At 43.0% G+C, this 26,366-nt stretch overlaps 1 protein-coding gene across 4 annotated transcripts in view; it reads left to right on the top strand.

Annotated features, from left to right (window-relative positions):
- The window catches only part of LOC110508904 (3',5'-cyclic-AMP phosphodiesterase 4C), an 82,051-nt gene that overhangs the window by 44,219 nt on the left and 11,466 nt on the right, over positions 1-26,366 (top strand). For 2 of the 4 annotated variants that reach the window (XM_090225027.1, XM_090225029.1), the window contains exons 2-7: positions 9,365-9,553; positions 16,521-16,562; positions 17,171-17,207; positions 19,985-20,058; positions 22,861-22,907; positions 23,172-23,284. In XM_090225027.1, the coding sequence (XP_090081153.1) occupies positions 9,365-9,553; positions 16,521-16,562; positions 17,171-17,207; positions 19,985-20,058; positions 22,861-22,907; positions 23,172-23,284 (502 nt within the window). The remainder of the gene's footprint in view (positions 1-9,364; positions 9,554-16,520; positions 16,563-17,170; positions 17,208-19,984; positions 20,059-22,860; positions 22,908-23,171; positions 23,285-26,366) is intronic. The other 2 variants (XM_090225028.1, XM_090225030.1) reach the window with 1 other exon arrangement.

The raw sequence follows: 26,366 nt of genomic DNA, 5'->3' as shown, positions 1-26,366 counted from the left end.
TTATTAGCCATTAATGAATTCTTAGTAATTATTCACCATTACATGTTTATGTACTAATTAATATTTACAAAATCAGGAACAGGCCTAATACATGTTTTTACTTGACTTACTAGTAAACAAACTATGTAATAATGTTTATAAGCAGTTTTTTTATTTATTTTTATTTAACTAGGCAAGTCAGTTAAGAACAAATTCTTATTTACAATGACGGCCTACTCCGGCCAAACCCGGACGACGCCGGGCCAATTATGCGCCGCCCTATGGGACTCCCAAACACGGCCGGTTGTGATACAGCCTGGAATCAAACCAGGGTCTGTAGTGACACCTCTAGCACTGAGTTGCAGTGCCTTAGACCGATACGCCACTCATGTATAGTCCATTAAATAAATAATCAGTGAACTGAGTATGTTCTCTGAGCCTATACTTAGACTCTCCTGGCCCAAACCCATTCCCCATGCGAGGGTCACAACCTCTCGAATGTCTGATTAGGAACAATAAAGACTAGGCAGCACACTCACAGCGGACAGGCTGAACCAGGAACTGTGTCCCAGTAGACCTATCATTCAACCTCAGCAGCCAGGGAGTGTCCTAACCCAACGAGCCTATAGTTTCACCTCAGTACCCCTCGTTACCTCCTCTCCTCACCCTGCCTGCGGCCTAACATCTAATGCCATATCTAATTATTTTGTCTTGGCCTTACAAGTGATGATGCCGTCAATCCTGTGTACAACTCTGTTGCTCGCTATTTTTGTTGGTGTATTGGCAGTGTCGCTCTTTAGTACCCTTGCAGGTGCAATGGAGTTAATAACAAGACAATGCAATCTTTCCACAATTTCTGTTTACGAACCTTTGTCAGAGTCAACACTTCTCATTTAAAAAAAGGGAGACACTGGGTTCGGCTTTAATTTACAGCCTTCTGTTTACCAGATATTGACATAGAAAATGGTATGGTGCTGACCAGCCGGTCTGGTGTAACTAACTGTACGGTGCTGACCAGCCGGTCTGGTATAACTAACTGTACGGTGCTGACCAGCCGGTCTGGTATAACTAATTGTATGGTGCTGACCAGCCGGTCTGGTGTAACTAACTGTACGGTGCTGATCAGCCGGTCTGGTATAACTAACTGTACGGTGCTGACCAGCCGGTCTGGTGTACCTAACTGTACGGTGCTGACCAACCGGTCTGGTGTACCTAACTGTACGGTGCTGACCAGCCGGTCTGGTGTACCTAACTGTACGGTGCTGACCAGCCGGTCTGGTGTACCTAACTGTACGGTCTGGTGTAATGGTGTATGTCTGGAAAGTTCTGTGGATGAGTATGATGTATGAGGAGTCAGATGAGGAGTAGTAGGATGACAGGCCACCTCTGCCTCTCATATAATACTGTGCCTCAGAGGGACGAGCTAGACCTTCCACAGTGCAGGCAGGGTGCTCCTGTGCTCAAATGTTCCCCAGCTGGAATTGATGCAGCTGTGACATGCAGTGACGCAGGCGGGGTGTCAGGTGACCAACCTACTGACAGCCTGACATCAATCACGCTCACTTACCAAGCTGCTCGTTAAGTAACACACCTCCTTTTCTTTCATGAAACGTTTCACCTGGAATGTGGACTTTTGAACAGAGGAGAATCAGGTGTGTTTCAGAGAAACAGTATATTTTCTCCTGCGGGTCTGCCTTTATGTCTGTCTGTCTGGCCCTCAGCCTACTGCCTTTCTAAACACAAAAGCTCTTGGATTGCACAGTATCTTGCTTCAATTCTAGACGAGAATGAATGACTGACTATACACTCAGACAGTTTATTAGGTACACCCATCTAGTACCGGGTCGGACCCCCCCTTGTATGAGTTATTCGGGGCATGGATTCTACAAGTCGGAGACATTCCACATGGATGTTGGTCCATGCTGACGCAATGGCATCACGAGGTGGCTGCAGATTGGACGGCGGTACACTACCGCCACCAGCCTGTACCGTTGACACCAGGTAGGATGGGTCCATGGACTTATGCTGCTTACGCTAAATCCTCACTCTGCCATCAGAATGATACAACAGAAACGGGGAATCGTCGGATGTTTTTCCACTCCTCAATTGTCCAGTGTTGGTGATCGCCTGCCCACTAGAGATGCTTATTGTTGTTTTTAGCTGATAGGAGTGGAACAGGGTGTGGTAATCTGCTGCAATAGCCCATCTGTGACAAGGATCGATGAGTTGTGCATTCCGAGATGTTGTTCTGCATACCATTGTTGTACTGCACAGTTATTTGCCTGTTTGTGACAACGCGATCCATGGCGGCGCTCAGATTGTCAATCATCTCCATATGTTCCATGACGTGCTCCTCCACCTCCATGGCCAGGGTACCTTCTCCTGCCGACTTTATTTTTTGGTCAGAGATTGTCATAGTCGTGTGTATAGGTGGCAGGGAAGTCAGGCGCAGGAGAATCCAACCGAATGTAATGGAGTTATTCAATAACAGTAAACGAAACATGACTCCAACACTAAATGTAACAATAAAACAAAGTGGGTACAAGGACCTGTAGCGCACCAATACAAACAACACAACACTGAATAACAAACAATCTCTGACAAAGACATGAGGGGAAACAGAGGATTAAATACGCAACAGGTAATGAATGGGATTGAAACCAGGTGTGTAGGAAGACAAGACAAAACCAACGGAAAATGAAAAATGGATTAATGATGGCTAGAAGACCGGTGACGTCGACCGCCGAGCACCGCCCGAACAAAGAGAGGCTTCGACTTCGGCAGAAGCCTTTCTGAGATACTGGATCCGGCATGCAGGGCGCCAACGATCATACCACACTCAGTCGCTTAGGTCACTTGTTTTGCCCATTCTAACGTTCAATCAAACAGTAACTGAATGCCTTGATGCCTGTCCTCCTGCTTTATATAGCAAGCCATGGCCACGTGACTCACTGTCTGTGGGAGTGATACATTTTAGTAAACGGGATGTGTACTGAATAAACTGGCCACTGAGTGCATGGTATTGATTCCTAGTGGGGAAATGTGTGTTTTGCACTACTGCAGTATCACACAATCTTCTTCAATGTGAAGGCCTATCATGAGAATATCAATAGCTGTTTTTACTACCACCTCTCCGTTGTTCTAGGGAACTCGATTGAGTTCATTCGAGACTTGTGATTTCAGCAAAGCCCAAGAAGAAGAAAAAACAGTCTCTCAACATAATACTACAGCTCTCAGATCACTCACTATGCCCATATAGTGTTGAACCCCCACTCACCAGGGTTATTCTGGACTGTTTCCCTATCCTTACTTTTCATTTCTATTCACACTTCCTGAGGGTGTGACTGGTGAGCATGGGTTCAGGGTCAAGTTCAGAAGCACAAAGAGCCATAGTGGTGCTGTAGGGGAGCATCCTCTGCTCTGAACTTGACCCTGAACACCAAACAAATACACATCTGATATATTCAGCATTTCATTATGGTGTCACACCTCCATGTAGAAGCCTGAGGTTGTACGTGTAAGACTTGCATACAAACACACAAATGATTGCATGTGTCCAGCAGTATTTGTTGTCACACAGCAATTGTCATGCCTCCGTATCACTACACACTCTTTGAAAAAAAGCGCTCCAAAAAGGTTTTTCGGATGTCCCGGTAGAAGACTCCTTTTTGGGTCCAGGTAAAACTATTTTGGGTTCCATGTAGAATCCTCTGTGAAAAGAGTCCTACATGGAACCAAAAATGGTTATTCATAGATAGCCAGAACTAAGTTCTAAGATTTCAGTCATGTTTGTTGATATGGCCAAAATTGGCCCATGCAGCACTTCCACTGCGTCAAGTGTAATGGCAATCAATTCTCATCTCAACATATCGCTTTAACATTTCCAAAATAGTTTTTTTTAACTTTCAATACTTATCGAACAAGATCATTAGCTTGGCAGTGCGCTAAGGAAACACTGTGTACTCTCGTAGAGCATGGTTTCCACTAAACAACTAGGCAAGTTGACAGTGGTACACTGTCACTGTGTACTACTCAAGTCAAAGGTAAACAAAGTCCAACCTGATGATTAAGTCAGAAGGCCCACTCAGAAGACTTTGAGCCGGGCTTCCGAGGGAAAAGCTCTGTAAGTGGCATCGAGGGAATGACAGGGGCAGAGATTTGTTTATGGAGACTAAATTTAACCTGACATCTGCTTCAAATAGAAACCCGCCATAAATATGAATGAATGGAGGGAAGAATCTGGTCTCATCGATGCAGAGGGAGACAGAGAGAGAGAGAGAGAGAGAGAGAGAGAGAGGGAACCCTTTCCACCTGAAAACCTATTTTTAGAAACTCTGATTCTATTTCCCGCACGAAGAGGCTATTTTTAGCAGATGAAGAAGCGAGCGGAGTCAGAGACAGCTAGAGCGTGTGGAATCAGCCAGAGGAGGGAGAGATGCACCATTAGGGAGGAGGGAGAGACAGCGACAGCACAGGTATCTTTAGAATACCTTCTTCTCATTCTCACACTCTCACTATCATATACACACACAGCTCCCCTCGCAATGCCACGTCATTCTTGCCAATGTAGAATCCTCTATCTCTCTCTCTCTCCCACTCTCTCTCCCTTTCTCTCATCATCTCTCTCTGCTTGTCTCAGGATTGAACAGTTACTCTCCCCTGTCTCTCTCTGTGTATTCTGTCGCTCTCTCTCTGTATTGTCGTTCTCTGTGTATTATGTCTCTCTCTGTGTATTCTGTCTCTCTCTGTGTATTCTGTCTCTCTCTGTGTATTCCGTCTCTCTCTGTGTATTCCGTCTCGCTCTGTGTATTCCGTCTCGCTCTGTGTATTCCGTCTCGCTCTGTGTATTCCGTCTCGCTCTGTGTATTCCGTCTCTCTCTGTGTATTCCGTCTCTCTCTGTGTTATCTGTTTTGTCACATGACACAATGTGACAGACCAGCATCTTGTCTTAATGCAACATCCCAGGGAATGAAGTGGGTGGAAAAATGTATGGAGTGCCTACTGTAGCCATTTTTACATTTGTAAATTTGACATGGGTAAAATCTACATGGGTATAGTTCGCCCCCCCCCAAAAAAAGTGTGTTTTTTTTGTTGTTGAATTTTTACCCCTTTTTCTCCCCAATTTCGTGGTATCCAATTGTTTTAGTAGCTACTATCTTGTCTCATCGCTACAACTCCCGTACGGGCTCGGGAGAGACGAAGGTTGAAAGTCATGCGTCCTCCAATACACAACCCAACCAAGCCGCACTGCTTCTTAACACAGCGCCATCCAACCCGGAAGCCGGCCGCACCAATGTGTTGGAGGAAACACCATGCACCTGGCAACCTTGGTTAGCGCGCACTGCCACAGGAGTCGCTGGTGCGCGATGAGACAAGGATTTCCCTACCGGCCAAACCCTCCCTAACCACGCTAGGCCAATTGTGCGTTGCCCCACAGCTAGCCCTGCAGTACAGCGCCCTTAACCACTGCGCCACCCGGGAGGCCCATAGTTCCCAAATTTGACTTGCATGTGTTTGGTTTTAAAATGTGAAAATTCGTTTAAAATATAAACTATTTCAACTAGTATGTGGAGATACACTCAGTGGCCAGTTTATTAGGTATACCCATCTCGTACCGGGTCGGACCTCCCTTTGCCTCCAGAACACCCTGAATTATTTGGGGAATGGAAACGCTGCTCAATTGGTATCAAGGGAACTAACGTGTGCCAGGAAAATATTCCCCACACCATTAAACCACTGCCACCAGCCTGTACCGTTGACACCAGAAAGGACGGGGCCATGGACTCATGCTGCTTATGCCAAATCCTGACTCTGCCATCAGCATGGCACAACAGGAACTGGGATTCATCGGACCAGGCAATGTTTTTCCACTCCTCAATTGTCCAGTGTTGGTGATCGCGTGCCCACTGGAGCACTTCTTCTTGTTTTTAGCTGATAGGAGTGGAACCCAGTGTGGTCGTCTGCTGCAATAGCCCATCTGTGACAAGTACTGACAAGTTGTGCATTCCAATTTACTGTTCTGCACACCACTGTTGTAGTGAGCAGTTATTTGCCTGTTTATGGCCCACCTGTTAGCTTGCACAATTCTTGCCATTCTCCTTCCACCTCTCATTGAACAAGTTGTTTTCACCCACAGGACTGCCGCTGTCTGGATGTTTTTTGTTTGTCGCACCATTCTCTGTAAACCCTAGACACTGTTGTGTGTGGAAAGCCCGTGGAAAGCCCGGAGGCCGGCCGTTTCTGAGATACTGGAACCAGCGCTCCTGGCACCCACGATCATTCCACGCTCAAAGTCGCTTAGGTCACTTGTTTTGCCCATTCTAATGTAAAAGCCAACAGTAACTGAATGCCTTGATGCCTGTCCTCCTGCTTTATATAGCAAGCCATGGCCACGTGATTCACTGTCTGTGGGAGCAAACCATTTTCGTACAAACAGAAAATACATCAAATATACAGTATAAATCGTGGTACTGCATATAGACATAGTACCTTACAATGTGATGTATTTAATATAACAGGTGTTTCAGCAATCCAATGACCACACCCCTTGCACAGTCTTCACATTTTGCTGCCTTAAAATTACATCTCAAAAGTGAATAAATGGAAATGTTTTCCTACCAATTTACACAACCTACTCCGTATTTTAAAACAAAAACAAAAATTATAGAAAATGTTCCTAATGAATAAAAAATAAGAATAATAAGAATATGTCGTTTTTGTATGTCTTCACACCCCAGAGTTCATATTTGGGGGAAGCACCTTTGGCAGCCATTACAGCTGTGAATAATTTTGAATCAGATTCTGGCAACTTTTCACAACTCTTAGGGCAACATTTATCCATTGTTTTTGTCAAAATTACTCAAGCTCAGTAAATTTGTTGGGGAATTTGGTGTCATTGATGGACAACAATATTCAAACCTTGTCTCTGATGTTCAAGCAAATCAGGACTGAGGCTGGAACACTCAGGAACACTCAACACCTCTTGGAAAAACATAATTTTTTATATATTCATGTAATTAAAAAAAAAAACTCAAACAGTTACAAACATACACATATGAACAACTTACAGAAACACTATACTATTTTAATATTTTAATAAAAAAACATTTGATTTTTCCATTGTGTTAATGATGGCAGATTGATTGATTTCAAGGGTTTTTGTATACTTTTTTTCAAGTTGAGTGATGAAAAGAGAATCGTCCAGCCCATTGGGTATTTGACTACACCCCAATATGCCATATTTTGAAATATGCAGACAGGCGGATTGAAAGTAAGTTTACATTGAAATACTTCTGATAGCCCACTTTCTAGCTCCGCCCATAACTTTTGGACTTTTTAGCATTCCGTGTAAGCATGGATGATTGAGTCATTGTTAGTTTTACACTTAAGACATGACTCTGCCGTTGTGCTGTAGAATTTCAGATTTTTTTTCTCTCTTGTATAATAAATTCAATATGTACATTTCCATTATCTGTAATTTAATTAGTTTAATATGCTCCAACATTCCCTCCATCTTGTGCCAACATCTGCGTTGTGTTGTGTAATGGATTTGTCCCAAGACTTTCGTTTTTAATTTTTGTTTTTTAATTTAGGCCGACTATCTGTTGTTCCACGTAATGAATCTGTTATTCAATGCATTTGTATGGGCTAATAGCAGTAAGGCCCCAAATATTTGTTCATTGGCTTAGACAGGGCTTAGACTCTAATGGAATAACTGGTAGCAAAAACATGTATGGTGATGGAGATGTTGAGGAGGGGTGTGTAGACATTCACTAGGCAATGTATCTATCAATTCCATGTCTGCACCTGACAGCTAGCAATAAATACCCCCAGTGGGGTTCCCAATTAGGTTCAGTTGAACCAGAGCCGAGAGTTTGACTTTGCCATTATTAAAGCACTGGATGCCAGTTTTATTGCTGTGTAATAGCTCATCTGACAGAAGAGAGACGTTAATGTTGTGTAATTTCCTCATATAATTGAGAGACATCTACGGGGACAGTTCTGGCTTGGTTAGTTTCAATTTCAATTAAATTCAAACTGTTTTAGCATGAGGGTTTTATGAGGCTACATCCAGTTTCTGTCCAAAAACAGGGGATCAAGGTGGAACCGCGCCGAGAATGAGAAATGCCTTTATTTGGCCGAAGACGGACCATCATCATGACCCTCTGCTGTAGGCAGTGCAGTGCAGACTTTTGGCTGTGTCTCAACAGTCTAGTGGCTTCCATATCTTGTCTCCTTCCCTTTGTACAGATCTGAAAATGCTGGTAGATGTGATGGGGTAGATATGTAGTGTAGAACTCATTTGGGAATCTCCTTGGGTTTCATCTGTGTTTTTAAGATCTGTTGCAGATGAAGGGAAGGAGACAGGGAGACTACGCCCCTTTAGACTAGTGAGATGCATTATTATCAAAGAGAACTGTTTACGCATGTCAACCTGGGCTAGGCGGTGCAGAGCTGCACTAATCTTAATGTATATGGATCCGTTCCTATCCATTTGAATGGCCTTAAAGACGGTTTACAGATCTGTGAATCTGTGCAGCTGGTGCCTCAGGCCGACCCTCGTCATCAAACAGCCAGTTCCCATAGTCTGACCAGCCAACACCATTCAGATATACTTTTCTGACGCAGTCAACTCCACAATGTATTATTATACGTTTTTCTCACCCTCTCAACCACTCGTTGGTTTCCTTCATATGGAGGTAATTTGGTGTGACTCAGAACAATGATGGGCCTTTTTTTGTATGCGTCCATTTCCTGTGCTTTTGATAAATCACCTTCGTTGTTGAAAGGGTTTGTGCTATTATTGACGCCATTGATATTTTTAGTTTGGGCTTCTCAAATGCACTCAATTTGTTTAGAGGGGAGAAAGGAGGGGTTTGATTCCTTTGTCCCGTTGGTGATGTCAAGTCAGACGTCAGTCTCGAAGAAAAGTGCCTTGTTGCGAATGATTAAAACCTGTTGTGTATTGTGCTTTAACTGAGTGTGTGTTTGTTCTGTGTGCACAAGGTGCGTTCCATTTATTGAGTGATGGAGCATCATTTGTGACGTGGATGATTTTTGGAGCATGGTTATTACAATTATAAATGATAGTGATGATGATAATAAGCAGCTTTCATTGAAAGACGTGCTAAATCATGATACATGTTGAGAGCCACTGTGGCCTATTCTCGATCACTCTCCCATCTCAGGTTACTCTTCACCATACTCTCCTCACTCTCATTAAAGGGTGATACCCTTAGGGTGTTGTATGTCAAATTCATATTTACTGTAATCTGAACAGATCTTAGATTTTTATTGTTGTTTTGTAACTTTGATTTAGGCTACAAGTTTGAAACTGTGAATTGTTTTCTCATCTGCTCTCTCCCTCTTTCTCTTTCCCCATAGTTTTGATGCTGAGAATGGCTTGTCGGTGGGGCGCAGCCCCCTGGACCCGCCGGCCAGTCCCAGCTCCGGCCTGGTGCTCCAGGCCAACTACCACAGCCAGCGCCGTGAGTCCTTCCTCTACCGCTCCGACTCAGACTTTGACCTCTCACCCAAGGCCCCCTCGAGGAACTCGTCCACTGCCAGTGATCTGTAAGTGCCCCCCCCCCCCCCCCCGTATTGGTACTGTCTCCCTCTGTGACCTTTCACCTTCCACTCACATCTATTGAAGCATCATGGCAGAGATGTCTCAATGTAGGCCTTGATGCTGCAAGGTCTCCACTTTTTGTAATGCCCAAGGTTATATACAGATATGGTTTTGTGGAACAGATACAATTATATGTGGAAGGGAATTGCTTCTTGGATCACTTTCCAAAAGGGAATTCCGATAGCAAAACATGGGGAATACGTTAGTCCCATTGAAAGCTTTCCCTTTAACTGTATAATCACAGCAAGGAATGGATAGAAATGTACAGAATGGTTATCTGGAGGAAAGTGGGGTCATGCTTTTTCAATTTCAGTCAAGAGGAGGGTTTAGTCTTTTTTAAAATTTAGTCCAGGGGAGAGTAATATCATTTGTAATAGATGAAATGTCTATATTTCTCAGTGTTTTAGAATGAGTTGCCTATTAGGATATTTATATCGATTGTGTGCCCGATGCCACCCCTCATCTCTGATTCTCTGCTATCATGTGCACTATCGTGTGCGCCTATAGGCTATTTAGTGTGGTCTCAATCAAATGATCCATAGCTTATATGCTACGAAGTGCATGCTCAGAGAAGCACAGAGCAAAGTTTATATTTCTAAGATAGCTGCTGGGATGGTGTAAATAAAACTAGGCTGCCTTACAAACTGCAATGGCCATTCCAACCCTGAGCCCAGGCCTGCTCTGCTCTTGCTGATCAAAAACATGTTTGTGTGCTGCTTAACCAATTTCTGTGTAGGCCTATGGTGACAGTTCAGGAGGAGAGTCAAAGGCTTCTGCCTAAAATAATTTAATCTTGCGCGCTGACTAGACTACAGTCTATGTTCTGTTCCTTTTGAGAAGAAGAGTGGGAAGATGAGAAGGAGGACCGGAGGTCAACTTTGATAGCTTGCTTCTACTATAATTGACTTATTTAATAACAATATGTTTTTTGCCCAGTATGTACAGTACCAGTCAAAGGTTTGGACACACCTACTCATTCAAGGGTTTTTCTTTATTTTTACTAGTTTCTACGTTGTAGAATAATAGTGAAGACATCAACACTATTAAATACCACATATAGAATCATGTAGTAACCAAAAAAATGTTAAACAAATCAAAATATATTTTAGATTTTAGATTCTTCAAAGTGGCTACCCTTTGCCTTGATGACAGCTTTGCACACTCTTGGCATTCTCTCAACCAGCTTCACCTGGAATGCTTTTCCAACAGACAGTCTTGAAGGAGTTATCACATATGCTGAGCACTTGTTGGCTGCTTTTCCTTCACTCTGCAGTCCAACTCATTCCAAACCATCTCAATTGGGTTGAGGTCAGGTGATTGTGTAGGCCAGGTCATCTGATGCAGCACTCCATCACTCATCACTCTCCTTCTTGGTCAAATAGCCTGGAGGTGTGTTGGTTCATTGTCCAAATGATAGTCCCACTATGCGCAAACCAGATGGGATGGCGTATCACTGCAGAATGCAGTGGTAGCCATGCTGGTTAATCCATTCACCTACTCTGCGCCCCACAAAGACACAGCTGTTGAAAGCAAAAATCGCACATTTTCAGACCTAAGGACAGATTTCCACCAGCCTAATGTTCATTGCTCGTGTTTCTTGGCCCAAGCAAGTCTCTTATTATTATTGGTGTCCCTTAGTAGTGGTTTCTTTGCAGCAATTCGACCATGAAGGCCATGAATTTGATCATGAATTCGACCATCATAGTGCTTGATGGTTTTTGCGACTGCACTTGAAGAAACGTTTAAAGTTCTTGACATTTTCTGCATGTCTTAAGGTAATGATGAACTGTTTCTCTTTGATTATTTGAGTTGTTCTTGCCTTAACATGGACTTGGTCTTTTACCAAATAGGGCCATCTCCTGTATACCACCCCTACCTTGTCACAACACAACTGATTGGCATAATCGCATTAAGAAGGAAAGAAAATCCACAATAAAACTTTTAACAAGGCACACCTGTTAATTGAAATACATTCCAGGTGACTACCTCATGAAGCAGGTTGAGAGAATGCCAAGTGTGTGCAAAACTGTCATCAACTAAATTTGATTTGTTTAACACTTGTTTGGTTACTACATGATTCGATATGTGTTATTTCATAGTTTTGATGTCTTCACTATTATTCTACAATGTAGAAAACAGTTAAAATAAAGAAAAACCCTTGAATGAGTAGGTGTGTAGCATGTAAATCTTTGTGGAGCAAAAACATTTTTTTTAGATGCATGCCAGCAAAGCCACTACACAACACAACACTAAACAATACATTAATTGCATTATAATGGTCACAAAAGGTGCCCACAAAATGTTAGGGCCTACATAAAGCCATCCCACAGCAGTCGCAACACCTTACCAATGCTACACCTTGTCTGGCAGTGAAACAGTTCATTCAGCCTCATTTACTGCCTTTTAAAAACCATAGCTGATATGGCTGACTGGATTAAACAAATGTGGTTTCTACTGACAATTGAGATGCACAAACTATGGCATAAGGGGATGACAGCGGGATAAGAAGCCAGACTCAGAGCCATCAATTTAGCTTGCTGACATTAGCTAGCTAAATAGTTAGCATCATGTTTAGCATAACAGGCTAGCTAGCTTAATTCCTACCTTGCTAACCAAGCAAACCAGATGATAGGTTTGATATGATGTAGCTAGCTACAGAGGTGGGACCAAGTCACTATTATTCGAGTCACAAGCAAGTCTCAAGTCACAAGTTCCGAGTCTCAAGTCGAGTCCCAAGTATAACAGGTCAAGACTTAAGTCATGCAATCTAAGAACAAGTCGAGTCACAAGTTTTTTCAAGTCAAGTAAAAAACTAATCTGTACATGCAACGACTTATTCAACTACAAATCTTTCTCTATTTATTGAGGCTACCAGACAGCCATTTTCATTATTTTGATTTTGAAAAAGCCATATCTCAGACTGGCTAATAAAAATAAAATATTAAAATGGGCAAAAGAACATACACTGAACAGCAATATGGCTTTTTCTTTGCAACTCTGCCTAGAAGGCCAACATCCCGGAATCGCCTCTTCACTGTTGACGTTGAGATTGGTGTTTTGCGGGTACTATTTAATGAAGCTGCCAGTTGAGGACATGTTAGGCGTCTGTTTCTCAAACTAAACACTCTAATGTACTTGTCCTCTTGCTCAGTTGTGCACTGGGGTCTTTCAGAAGAAAGTGTTTTGTTTCTGGCCATTTTGAGCCTGTAATCAAACCCACAAATGCCGATGCTCCAGATACTCAACGTGTTTAAAGAAGGCCAGTTTTATTGCTAACATAATTGCAAAAGGGTTTTCTAGTGATCAATTAGCCTTTTAAAATGATAAACTTGGATTAGCTCACAACGTGCCATTGGAACACAGGAGTGATGGTTACTGATAATGGGCCTCTGTACGCCTATGTGGATATTCCATAAAAAAATCTGCCATTTCCAGCTGTAATAGTCATTTACAACATTAACAATGTCTACACTGTATTTCTGATCAATTTGACGTTATTTTAATGGACAAAAAATTTGCCTTTTTTAAAAAAAAACAGGATGTAGATGACGCAGACAGACATGGCAGCTCTGTGTCTAGCTCCTAAGCAACTTGCAGTATTTTGTTTTTTTTTGTGTGTTAGTTCTTATATTATAAGCACATAATTGTTTTGGTGTTATTACATACAGCCAGCAATAACTTTTGGATATCAGAGCGGTGGTAACACACCAGCATTACGAACAGGAATACAACACACCATCCATTGCTTCTGAGTATATTACTCGCTCATGTTCAGTCTCCGGATAATAAAGTAGACGAACTCAGGGCGAGGATCTCCTTCCAGTGAGACATCAGGGATTGTAACATACTCTGTTTCACGGAAACATGGCTCTCTCAGGATATATATCCATTCAGCCATCTGGGTTCTCAGTACATTGCGCCGGCAAGAATAAAGAACTCCCCGGGAAGAAGAAAGGCGGGGGTGTATGTTTCATGATTAACCACTCATGGTGTGATTGTGATAACATACAGAAACTCAAGTCCTTTTGTTCACCCGACCTAGAATACCTCACAATCAAATGCCGACCGTATTACCTCCCTAGAAAATTATCTTCGGTTATAGTCACAGCCGTGTATATTCCTCCTCAAGCCGATACAACGACAGCCCTCAAAGAACTACACTGGACTTTTTGCAAACTGGAAACCACATATCCTGCGGCAGCATTTATTGTAGCTGTGGATTTTAACAAAGCAAATTTGAGGGAAACGCTACCAAAGTTCTACCAACACATTGACTGTAGTACTCGCACTGGTAAAACATTGGACCACTGCTACTCAACTTTTCAAAATGCCTACAAGGCTCTCCCCCGCCCTCCCTTCAGCAAACCTGATCACGACTGCATTTTGCACCTCCCTTCCTATAGGCAGAAACTCAAACAGGAAATACCCGTGGTAAGGTCTATTCAAAACTGGTCTGGCCAATCGGAATCCATGCTTCAAGATTGTTTTGATCACGCGGACTGGGATATGTTCCTGTTAGCCTCTGAGAATAACATTGACAAATACACAGATACGGTGGCTGAGTTCATCAGGAAGTGTATAGGAGATGTTGTACCTACTGTGACTATTAAAACCTACCCAATCCAGAAACAGTGGATAGATGGCCGCATTCGAGCAAAACTGAAAGTGCGAACCACAGTATTTAACCATGGCAAGGTGACTATGGCTGAATACAATCAAACAGGCAAAACAATCGAAACAGTCGCAATTTAAAGGCTCAGACCCGAGACATATGTTTCAGGGTCTACAGACAATCACGGTCTAGGGAAAACCAGCCACATCGTGGACACTGATGTCTTCACTGATGTCTGATGTCTTCCTTCTTTGCCCACTTTGAGGACAACCCAGTGTCACCGATGCGGGCCACTACTAAGGACTTTGGGCTCTTCTTCTCCGTGACCAACGTGAGGAAGACATTTCAGGTTGTTAACCCTCGCAGGGCTGTCGGCCCAGACGGCATCCCTAGCCGTGTCCTCAGAGCATGCGCAGACCAGCTGGCTGGAGTGTTTACGGACATATTAAATCTCTCCCTATCCCAGTCTGCTGTCCCCACTTGCTTCAAGATGTCCACCATTGTTCATGTAACCAAGAAAGCAAAGGTAACTGAACTAAATGACTATCGCTTCTGTCAGCATGAAGTGCTTTGAGAGGCTGGTTAAGGATCATATCACCTCTACCTTACCTGATACCCTAGACCCACTTGAATATGCTTACCGCCCCAATAGATCCACAGACGATGCAATAACCATTGCACTGCACACTGCCCTATCCCATCTGGCCAGAGGAATACCTATGTAAGAATGCTGTTCATTGACTATAGTGCAGCATTCAACACCATAGATAACACCTCCACTTCGCTGATTGTCAACACAGAAGCCCCACAAGGGTGCGTGCTCAGCCCCCTCCTGTACTCCCTGTTCACCCATGACTGCGTGGCCTCGCACACCTCCAACTCAATCATCAAGTTTGCAGACGATACAAGGGTAGTAGGCCTGATTACCAACACTGACTAGACAGCCTACAGGGAGGAGGTAAGGGCCCTGGGAGAGTGGTGCCAGGAAAATAACCTCTCACTCATCGTCAACAAAACAAAGGAGCTGATCGTGGACTTCAGGAAACAGCCGAGTGAGCACGCCCCTATCCATATTGAAGGGACCGCAGTTGAGAAGGTGGAAAGCTTCAAGTTCCTCAGAGTACACATCACTGACGATCTGGAATGGTCCACCCACACAGACAGTGCGGTGAAGAAGGCGCAACAGCGCCTCTTCAACCTCAGGAGACTGAAGAAATTTGTCTTGGCCCCTACAACCCTCAAACTTTTACAGATGCGCAATTGAGAGCATCCTGTCTGCCTGGTACGTCAACTGCACTGCCTGCAACTGCAGGGCTCTCCAGAGGGTGGTGCGGTCTGCCCAAAGCATCACCGGGGGCAAACTACCTGCCCTCCAGGACACCTACAGCACCTGATGTTACAGGAAGGCCAAAAAAATCATCAAGGACATCAACCACCCGAGCCACAGCCTGTTCACCCCGCTATCATCCAGAAGGTGAGGTCAGTACAGGTGCATCAAAGCTGGGACTGAGAGACTGAAAATAGCTTCAATCTTAAGGCCATCAGACTTAAATAGCCATCACTAGCCGGCATCCACCCTGTTACACAACACTGCACCTTTAGAGGCTCCTGCCGTATATACATAAACTTGGAATCACTGGCCACTTTAATAATGGAACACTAGTCACTTTAATGCTGTTTAAATTATGTTTACATACTGCTTTACTCATCTCATGTGTATATACTGTATTCTATTCTCCTGTATTTTAGTCAATGCCACTCTTAATTCAATTATTTTACTTTCAGATGTGTGTATTGTTGTGAATCATTTTAAGATATTACTGCACTGTTGGAGCTAGGAACACAAGCATTTCGCTACACCTGCAATAACATTTGCTGATTATGTATATGTGACCAATTAAATGTTATTTTATTTATATATTTTTTAGCAGGCTAGCGTCAAAAGTTTGTCTGACATGGCAGAAATGCAGCTGTATTGACTTTATTTGAAACTTCGCAGCCACCGGAGTTTGACAAATGACTACAGTTTGCATTGATTTGTGGGTCATATCAACCCCACAAGTGATCAAAGTTCTTCACTCGCTCCCGAGGGAGAGTTGCTAGCACGAGGGCTGAGGGGGTAAAAATAAGATGTTTGGACTGCAGCCAAAGTTGGAAAAATGAGGGACTTTCTTGTTTTTTTAACTTCTTCAGTTTATTTTTCCAGCCTACATCAGCCTAAGACAGTTTCCCTGTGTCTAAACACCTTAGTTTGTGATTAATCGGTTGCAGGTCACCAACTCTTGCCTCTGTTTTTAAAGGGAAGAAAGCTTGAAGCACTGGGAAGTCAACTGGTTGTCTCGGTGAGAAGAACTTGACAAAACGCTGATTTGTCCCCTCAAAGGCCTGTTCTGCATTCTCCATTACAGGTTTCAGAGCCATCATCCTCCCCATGGCACCAGTGACAAAAAATATTACCCCTCCCCATGTTTCTCCTGTGACCCCAAGAAAAGCCTTTTTTCTTTTGCATGTGAAGCTTCAAGAAAAAGACCCTAGCATAACCTCAACCCTGTAACTTTACCAGTCATTTCATTTCTCCCTACCTCACGGTTCCTATAATGTACAGTGCATGGCATCCTTTGTTTGACCTTAATTTCACCCGGTCTGGTCTACCTTTATTCGTTGCGTTCTTTGCTTTGATGTCGGTCTGCAGGTTGTTGAAGTGTTTTTTCACAGACACTGATCAACTGTCTTGATTTAGGATTAAATGCAAATGTGTAAAGTGCACAGTAGACATTAGTACCATAGTAGTCATGTTGGATTTAACCTAAATATTGTATGCACACTAAATGGTTGCAAATTTGTTTAACCTTTTCACTGATTCTGTTAATGTACTTTTAAAAATGTAAGACCAGAGCCTAAACCAATATCTGGATTTAACCTAAATTTCATCATTTTTGCCCCATTATAGACATGGAGAAGACATGATTGTGACACCATTTGCACAGGTTAGTTTTGGAAATATTCTGTCCTGTGTTTTTTCAGCTGAATAAATGGTTAACGAATTGGCCTGGTATGGACAAGCGGTCTAGGCTACTGACTCTGGAGCACATGTACAATGTATCGCTGCCAGCATGGGTTAGAATCTATCCCCCTGGTTTTAAGCACACTCTGGTTTGCCAAGCCAAATTCTCCCTGTAATTTGGAATGTGACCTCTAATCTGCCCACTGGTTGTGTAACTTCACCGTCATTATGCACACCAACACAACAAGGAAATAAATAACATAACACTGACTGATTCTGAGTAATGTTAAGCTTAAAAAAAAGAGAACTACAAAAGGTTGTTGTCAGTGAAGTCACAGCTGTCACTATAGGTGCCAGTGACACTGGTAGACGGCCACCGGAACAGCCTTTGGCATGTGGCTGGCACATTGCAACAGCCAGGCCTGTGACAGAGGACGTGCGTCATAACAAGCGAGGAATCCAACGATACGGCTGATGACTGATCAGAAACCCACCACAGCCGGGAAACCAGATACCGTCCTTTTTAACTTGCTGACTCATGATTTAGATTGGTGCCCAGACTCTGACATGTGTGACGTATGGGAGGGTGGGGGCTAGCGAGGGGGTTCACTCTTCATCAGCCTGTAATTATGATGGCTCAGGGGCACTGCTAGTGCTTGCTTGTTTTGAAAAGTGTTGAAAATGAACTATTGCAAGCCATTATTTAACACTAACGCCTCGATCACACCAACAGCGTAAATGCATTTTGGTACACCAGAAGTACATACATTTCCAATAGAAAGCTGTGTTTGACTTGCAGTATTAAGTTGCAAAGGCAGTTGCAGTGCGTTTTGTGTAAGTTGGATTTATCTAAGGTATGTGTCAAACTGTATGTGTAGACGGCTTGCCAGAAATGGTAACAGAAGGTGAATGTTGAACTTTTGTTGCACACATATCCAGATGATGCAGCGTACCATTTGCACAATAACACTGTCGGTTTGATCAAGGCGTAAGATAGTTTAAATGTACTCCATTGCAGTGTATGCTTAGCCCTTTTGTGGGGTTAAATATTCAATTGTAACACTTCACGGAGTATGCATATAATATATTCTAAATGTTTTTATTTATACATGAAGTACCTCAACTATCACAATTAGGTAGTAGAGAGGATGTACAGTACCAGGCAAAAGTTTGGACACACCTACTCATTCAAGGGTTTTTCTTTATTTTTACTATTTTCTACATTGTAGAATAATAGTGAAGACTTCAAAACTATGAAATAACACATATGGAATCATGTATTAACCAAAAAAATTGTTAAACAAATCAAAATATATTTTAGATTTTAGATTCTTCAAAGTAGCCACCCTTTGCCTTGATGACAGCTTTGCACACTCTTGGCATTCTCTCAACCAGCTTCACCTGGAATGCTTTTCCAACAGTCTTGAAGGAGTTCTCACATATGCTGAGCACTTGTTGGCTGTTTTTCCTTCTCTCTGCGGTCCAACTCTTCCCAAACCATCTCAGTTGGGTTGAGGTCGGGTGATTGTGGAGGCCAGGTCATCTGATGCAGCACTCCATCACTCTCCTACTTGGTCAAATAGCCCTTACACAGCTTGGAGGTGTGTTGGGTCATTGTTTTGTTGAAAAACAAATGACAGTCCCACTTTGCACAAACCAGATGGGATGGCGTATCACTGCAGAATGCTGTGGTTGCCGTGCTGGTTAATTGTGCCTAGAATACTAAATAGATCACAGACAGTGTCACCAGCAAAGCACCCCCACACCATCCCACCTCCTCTTCCATGCTTCACGGTGGGAACATGCGGGAACATGCAGCGAACATTCATTCCCCGAAAAGACACGGCAGTTGGAACCAAAAATCTCAAATTTGGACTCATCAGACCAAAGGACAGATTTACACCGGTCTAATTTCCATTGCTCATGTTTCTTGGCCCAAGCAAGTCTCTTATTATTATTGGTGTCCTTTAGTAGTGATTTCTTTGCAGCAATTCGACCATGAAGGCCTGATTCAAGCAGTCTCCTCTGATACAGTTGATGTTGAGATGTGTCTGTTCCTTGAACTCTGTGAAGCATTTATTTGGGCGGCAATTTCTGAGGCTGGTAACTCTAATGAACTTATCCTCTGCAGCAGAGGTAACTCTGGGTCTTCCTTTCCTGTGGCGGTCCTCATGAGAACCAGTTTCATCATAGCACTTGATGGTTTTTGCGACTGCACTTGAAGAAACTTTCTAAGTTATTGAAATTTTCCGGATTGACTGACATTCATGTCGTAATGATGGACTGTCGTTTCTCTTTGCTTATTTGAGCTATTCTTGCCATAATATGGACATGGTCTTTTATCAAATAGGGCTATCTTCTGTATACCACCCCTACCTTGTCACAACACAACTGATTGGCTCAAACGCATTAAGAAGGAAAGAAATTCCACAAATTAACTTTTAACAAGGCACACCTGTTAATTGAAATGCATTCCAGGTGACTACCTCATGAAGCTGGTTGAGAGAATGCCAAGTGTGTGCAACGCTATCATTAAGGCAAAGGGTGGCTACTTTGAGGAATCTCAAATACAAAATATATTTTGATTTGTTTAACCATTTTTGGTTACTACATGATTCCATATGTGTTATTTCATAGTTTTGGTGTCTTCACTATTATTCTACAATGTGGAAAACAGTAAAAATAAAGAAAACCCTTGAATGAGTTGGGGTGTTCAAACTTTTGCCTGGTACTGTATATTAATCTTGTCCGTTCTTGTAGGTACTTGCCAGTTTGAGGACGGTAAGAAGCAACTTCGCCGTTTTGACCCATCAGCAAGATCGTCAACCCAGCAAGTAAGTTCAGTCTACAAATCAAATCAAACTTTATTTGTCACATATGCCGAATACAACATAGACCTAGTGTAGACCTTATGGTGAAATGCTTACTTACAAGCCCTTATCCAACAGTACAGTTCAAGAAGAGTTAAGAAAATATTTACCAAATAAACTAAAGTTAAAAAAATCTACAAAAGTATTAAAAGTAACAGAATAACATAACAATAACAAGGCTATACACAGGGGGTGCCGGTTCCGAGTCAGTGTGCAGGGGTACAGGTTGGTTGAGGTCATTTGTGCATGTAGGTAAGGATGAAGTGACTACACATAGATAATAAATAGCGAGTAGCAGCAGTGTACAAAACAAATGGGTGGGGGTCAATGTAACAGTCAAGTGGCCATTTGATGAATTGCTGGCTTGGGGGTAGAAGCTGTTAAGGAGCCTCTTGGTCCTAGAATTGGCGCCTCGTTACCGCTTGCCATGCGGTAGCAGAGAAAACAGTTTGTGACTTGGGTGACTGGAGACTCTGACAATTTTATGGGCTTTCCTCTGACACTGCCTATTATATAGGTCCTGGATGGCAGGAAACTTGGCCCCAGTGAAGTACTGGGCCGTACGCACTACCCTCTGTAGCGCCTTACGGTCAGATGCCGAGCAGTTGCCATACCAGGCGGTGATGCAACCGGTCAGGATACTCTCAATTGTGCAGCTGTAGAACTTTTTGAGGATCTGGGGGCCCATGTCAAATCTTTTCAGTCTCCTGAGGGGGAAAATGTTTTGTCTTGCACTCTTCACGACTGTCTTGGTGTGTTTGGACCATGATAGTTTGTTGGTGATGTGGACACCAAGGAACTTGAAACTCTCGACACACTCCACTACAGCCCCATTGATGTTAATAGGGGCATGCTCGGTCCTCCTATTCCTGTAGTCCACGATCAGCTCCTTTGTCTTGCTCACATTGAGTGAGAGGTTGTTGTCCTGACACCACACTGCCAGTTCTCTGACCTCCTCCCTATAGGCTGTCTCATCGTTGTCGGTGATACAGGCCACTATTGTAGTCGTGTTTGGCCACGCATTTGTGGGTGAACAGGGACTACAGGAGGGGACTAAGTACACACCCCTGAGGGGCCCCAGTGTTGAGGATGAGCGTGGCAGACGTATTGTTCCCTACCCTTACCACCTGGGGGGCGGCCCGTCAGGAAGTCCAGGATCCAGTTGCAGTGGGAGGTGTTTAGTCCCAGGGTCCTTAGCTTAGTGATGAGCTTTGTGGGCACTATGGTGTTGAACGCTGAGCTGTAGTCAATGAACAGCATTCTCACAGGTTTTCCTTTTGTCCAAGTGGGAAAGGGCAGTGTTGAGTGCGATTGAGATTGCATCATCTGTGGATTTTTTGGGGCGGTTGGAGTGGGTCTAGGGTATCGGGGAGGATGCTTTTGATGTGAGCCATGACCAGCCTTTCAAAGAACTTCATGGCTACTGATGTGAGTGCTACGGGGCGGTAATAATTTAGGCTAGTTACCTTCGCTTCCTTGGGCACAGGGACTATGGTGGTCTGCTTGAAACATGTAGGTATTACAGTCAGGGAGAGGTTGAAAATGTCAGTGAAGGCACTTGCAAGTAGCCCCGCGCATGCTTTGAGTACACGTCCTGGTAATCCATCTTGCCCCGCGGCTTTGTGAATGTTGACCTGTTTATTAAAAGGTCTTGCTCACATCGGCTACCGAGAACGTTATCACACAGTCATCTCATCTCATGCTCTCATGCATGCTTCAGTGTTGCTTGCCTCGAAGCGAGCATAAAAGGCATTTAGCTCATCTGGTAGGTTCACATCACTGGGCATCTCTTTGTTGTCCATAATAGTCCATAATAGTTTTCAAGCTGCATCAAAGTCTCTGGCCACTAGGAACGGCGCGTCTGGGTGAGCATTTTCTTGTTTGATCAGGCCTTATAGAGTTGGTTGAGTGCGGTCTTAGTACCAGCATCGGTCTGTGGTGCTAAATAGACGGCTACAAATAATATAGATGAGAACTCTTGGTAGATAGTGTGGTCTACAGCTTACCATAAGGTACTCTACCTCAGGCGAGCGATACCTCGAAACTGCTTCAACAATAAACATTGCGCACCAGCTGTTATTGACAAAAAGACACACACCCCCACCCCTCGTCTTACCAGATGTAGCATCTCTGTTCTACCGGTGCATGGAAAATTCCCCCAGCTCTATATTATCCATGTCGTCATTCCGCCACGACTCTGTGAAACATAAGATATTACAGTTCTTAATGTTCCGTTGGTAGGATAATCATAATCGTAGGTCATTCATTTTATTTTCCAACGATTGCATGTTAGCAAGTAGAACGGAAGGCAGTCGGAGTTTACTCGCTCGCCTACAGATTCTCCGAAGGCAACCCGATCTGCGTCCTCTTTTCCTCATTATTTTCTTCATGGAAATGACGGGGATTTGAGCCTGTTCCCAGAAGAGCAGTATATCCTTCTCGTCGGACTCGTTAAAGGAAAAAGCTTCTTCCAGTTTGTGGTAAGTAATTGCTGTTCTGATGTCCAGAAGTTCTTTTTCGGTCATAAGAGACAATAGCAGCAACAGTATGTACAAAATAAGTAAAAAAATAAGTTACAAACATCGCAAAAAACTAACAAATAGCACAGTTGGTCAGGAACATGTAAAACGTCATCCATCCTCTTTGGCGCCTCTCAAACCCAAACCCACGTGCCCCCTGTTGATTATAATGATGAAGTGAACAATACATAGACACAGTACATAGATATCAACTTTACTCAAAACTGGGATGTCTGTGTGTCCACAGGAGAATTGGCAGTAATCCACCGTCCATGTTAAATACAAGCTTAGCAGGTGAGTTTTTGAAAAGGTTTTGCTTGGTTGAGTTCTACACTCCACAAAAAATACAGAAATTTCATTCAACCATTTAGCAATTAGGGTATGATTAGTATTAGATTCAATCTGATATTAAACCAAACTGATGATTTAACCATTGATATAAACAGCAAAGGGGACTTCGAGATTTAATAATTGATTCTTGAATGAAGGTTGAACGTTAAAAGAACGTTACATCACGTGCTCGTCTCGTTGTGTGTTGTCCTTGTGTGGGTGTGACAGAGGAGCCGTTTCAGCAGCTGGCCGTGGAGACTCTGGACGAGCTGGACTGGTGTCTGGAGCAGCTGGATACTCTGAAGACACGCCACTCCGTCAGCGAGATGGCCTCCAATAAGGTACACACATATACACACACTCATAACCCAGGGAGCTTACTCACTTGTACCCTCGACTTTAATGGTAAGGCTGAAGCTACTAATGTCTTACATCAGTATTTGGTTCAGGTTTGAGTTAATTCACTATGATGGACTTAAACAAGGTACAATACAAAAGCACAAAGCTCACCATTGAGTCAGCGCCATCGTGGCTTTATGAAGAGTTGTCATGAATGACTGATCTAGAACCCTGTATGGATCATGACTTGGCCAAATTAATCTACAGGGAATTTTTATCAAATTTTCTGTAGCTGCACAATATCTATTAAGACTCTCTTTCAGACTTTGATTGAATCTAATTTCCTTATTGTTTAGCCAAAACAATTGACCTTTCCCCTCTCCATTAAAACAAAAGGGATATTATTATTTCACTCTTACGTCAAAGTAAGCAATAAATTAAAAAAATATGTATACATTTTGGCCAATGCACTTTTGGTGGCCTCCCAAATTAAAAAGAGCCCACTAAGCCAGCGACTGTCACTCTGCAAATGCATTTTGTGCTGATCCTGATTGGACAAATGTGAAAGGCCACTAATACAATGAATTCCATCAGAGATGAGGAAATGTGAATGAAATCGCCAATGCCTTCTGACATTTGGAGTTCGTTCCATGAATCAAATCAAATCAAACCAAATGTTATTTGTCACATGCGCCGAATACAGGTGGAGACCTTACAGTGAAATTCTTACTTACAAGCCCTTAACGAACAATCCAGTTTTAAGAAAAAAAGTGTTATGTAAAAAATGTATAAGTAAAAAATGTAAATAACAAATCATTCAAGAGCAGCAGTAAAATAACAGTAGTGAGTCTATGTACAGGGAGTACAGGTACAGAGTCAACGTGAGGGGGCACAGGTTAGTCAAGGTAATTGAGGTAATATGTACAAGTAGGTAGAGTTAAAGTGACTATGCATAGATAATAAACAGAGAGTAGCAGCAGTGTAAAAGGGGAGGGGACAATGCAAATAGTCTGGGTAGCCATTTGATAAGCTGTTCAGGAGTCATATAGCTTGGGGTTAGAAGCTGTTAAGAAGCCTTTTGGACCTAGACTTGGTGCTCAAGTACCGCTTGCCATGCGGTAGCAGAGAGAACAGTCTATGACTAGGGTGGCTGGAGTCTTAGACCGTTTTTAGGGCCTTCCTCTGACACCGCCTGGTATAGAGGTCCTGGATGGCAGGAAGCTTGGCCCTAGGGATGTGCTGGCCCTTACGCACTACCCTCTGTAGTGCCTTGCAGTTGGAGGCCGAGCAGTTGCCATACAAGGGAGTGATGCAACCAATCAGGATGCTCTCGATGGTGCAGCTGTAGAACTGTTTGAGGATCTGAGGACCCATGCCAAATCTATAGGCTTTGTTGTGCGCTTTTCACGACTGTCTTGGTGTGTTTGGAACTCAACCTGCTCCACTACAGCCCTGTCGATGAGAATGGGTGTGCTCGGTCTTCCTTTTCCTGTAGAATCATCTCCTTTGTCTTTATCACGTTGAGGGAGAGGTTGTTATCTTGGCACCACACGGCCAGGTATAGGACCTCCTCCCTATAGGCTGTCTCATCGTTGTCTGTGATCAGGCCTACCTGAATGAATGGGATAGTGGGTATGCATCGGTAGACACACACCCCCAACTCCCAGTATTGGGGCGGCAGGGTATCCTAGTGGTTAGAGCGTTGGACTAGTAACCGAAAGGTTGCAAGTTCAAATCCCCGAGCTGACAAGGTACAAATCTGTCATTCTGCCCCTGAACAGGTAATTAACACACTGTTCCTAGGCAGTCATTGAAAATAAGAATTTGTTCTTAACTGACTTGACTAGTTAAATAAAAATAAAATAATGTGCAGAAAAAATGTGAAGAACAGAGTTGGAGCCCAATTTTTCAGTTTTTGATTTGTTAAAAAAGTTTGAAATATCCAATAAATGTCGTTCCACTTCATGATTGTGTCCCACTTGTTGTTGATTCTTCACAAAAAAATACAGTTTTATATCTTTATGTTTGAAGCCTGAAATGTGGCAAAAGGTCGCAAAGTTCAAGGGGGCCGAATACTTTCGCAAGGCACTGTACACCACACACAGGCTCTCCCTGTATACATACACCACACACAGGCTCTCCCTGGATACATCCACCACACACAGGCTCTCCCTGGATACATCCACCACACACAGGCTCTCTCTGTATACATACACCACACACAGGCTCTCCCTGTATACATACACCACACACAGGCTCCCTGTATACATACACCACACACAGGCTCTCTGTATATACATACACCATATACAGTGCCTTGCGAAAGTATTCGTACATGCAAGGCACACATGTGGTGGTGCGTTTTATGTGCTGCACCCCCACATTGCTGCCGATAGTCAATGAAAAGGGAGTCAGTAAGGAGGAATCATCCATGCTGGCACTTGATTTTTCCCATCAAACTTTTATGTTTGGCTTTCTAAACATTTCACCCTTTGTCGTTGCTCTTTGTCTGGTTTATTTGACCAACTTTGCATATTTACCATCTTCACTACATTGTATCGTATAGGAAAATATAATGTGCAATGGATTTTTCTGAAATTCTCTCCTGCTAATGTATTTGCTATTCTGCTTTCTGCAAACGTTTGTGTTATTTACATTCATAATAGGATAATGATGTTGCCTATCATGCCGAATCATCCTATCGTCCCCTTTTTTCTCTTTCCTCATAGCTTAGATCTACAGATACTTGTTTCATTGTCATTCATGTTATTTAAAGCAACACATTCATGTGTTCACATAAATTGTATTTTTATGTGGCTAAACCAACTAAGCTCGTAATTTAACAATTTTATTCGCATTTACAGATGACATACAAGTTTGATATTAAGGCACAAGTTCATATGTTCGAGAAGGCATTTCTGCCAAAAAACGCATTTTGATGAAAAAATATTTTTTTATGTTCAATTGACTCTCCTGTGAAGTCGTGACTTATGACATACACCTAGTATCCTGAATCGGGTCACATACAGTATATGGATGAAATACCTCAGCCATTCAAGGCATCAGATTTCCTCATCATCTTTA

Source organism: Oncorhynchus mykiss, chromosome 28 (genome assembly GCF_057628025.1).
Source record: "Oncorhynchus mykiss isolate SJ-2025 chromosome 28, ASM5762802v1, whole genome shotgun sequence".
Classification (NCBI taxonomy): Eukaryota; Metazoa; Chordata; class Actinopteri; order Salmoniformes; family Salmonidae; genus Oncorhynchus; species Oncorhynchus mykiss.
This window is presented reverse-complemented; position numbering and strand designations above follow the sequence as displayed.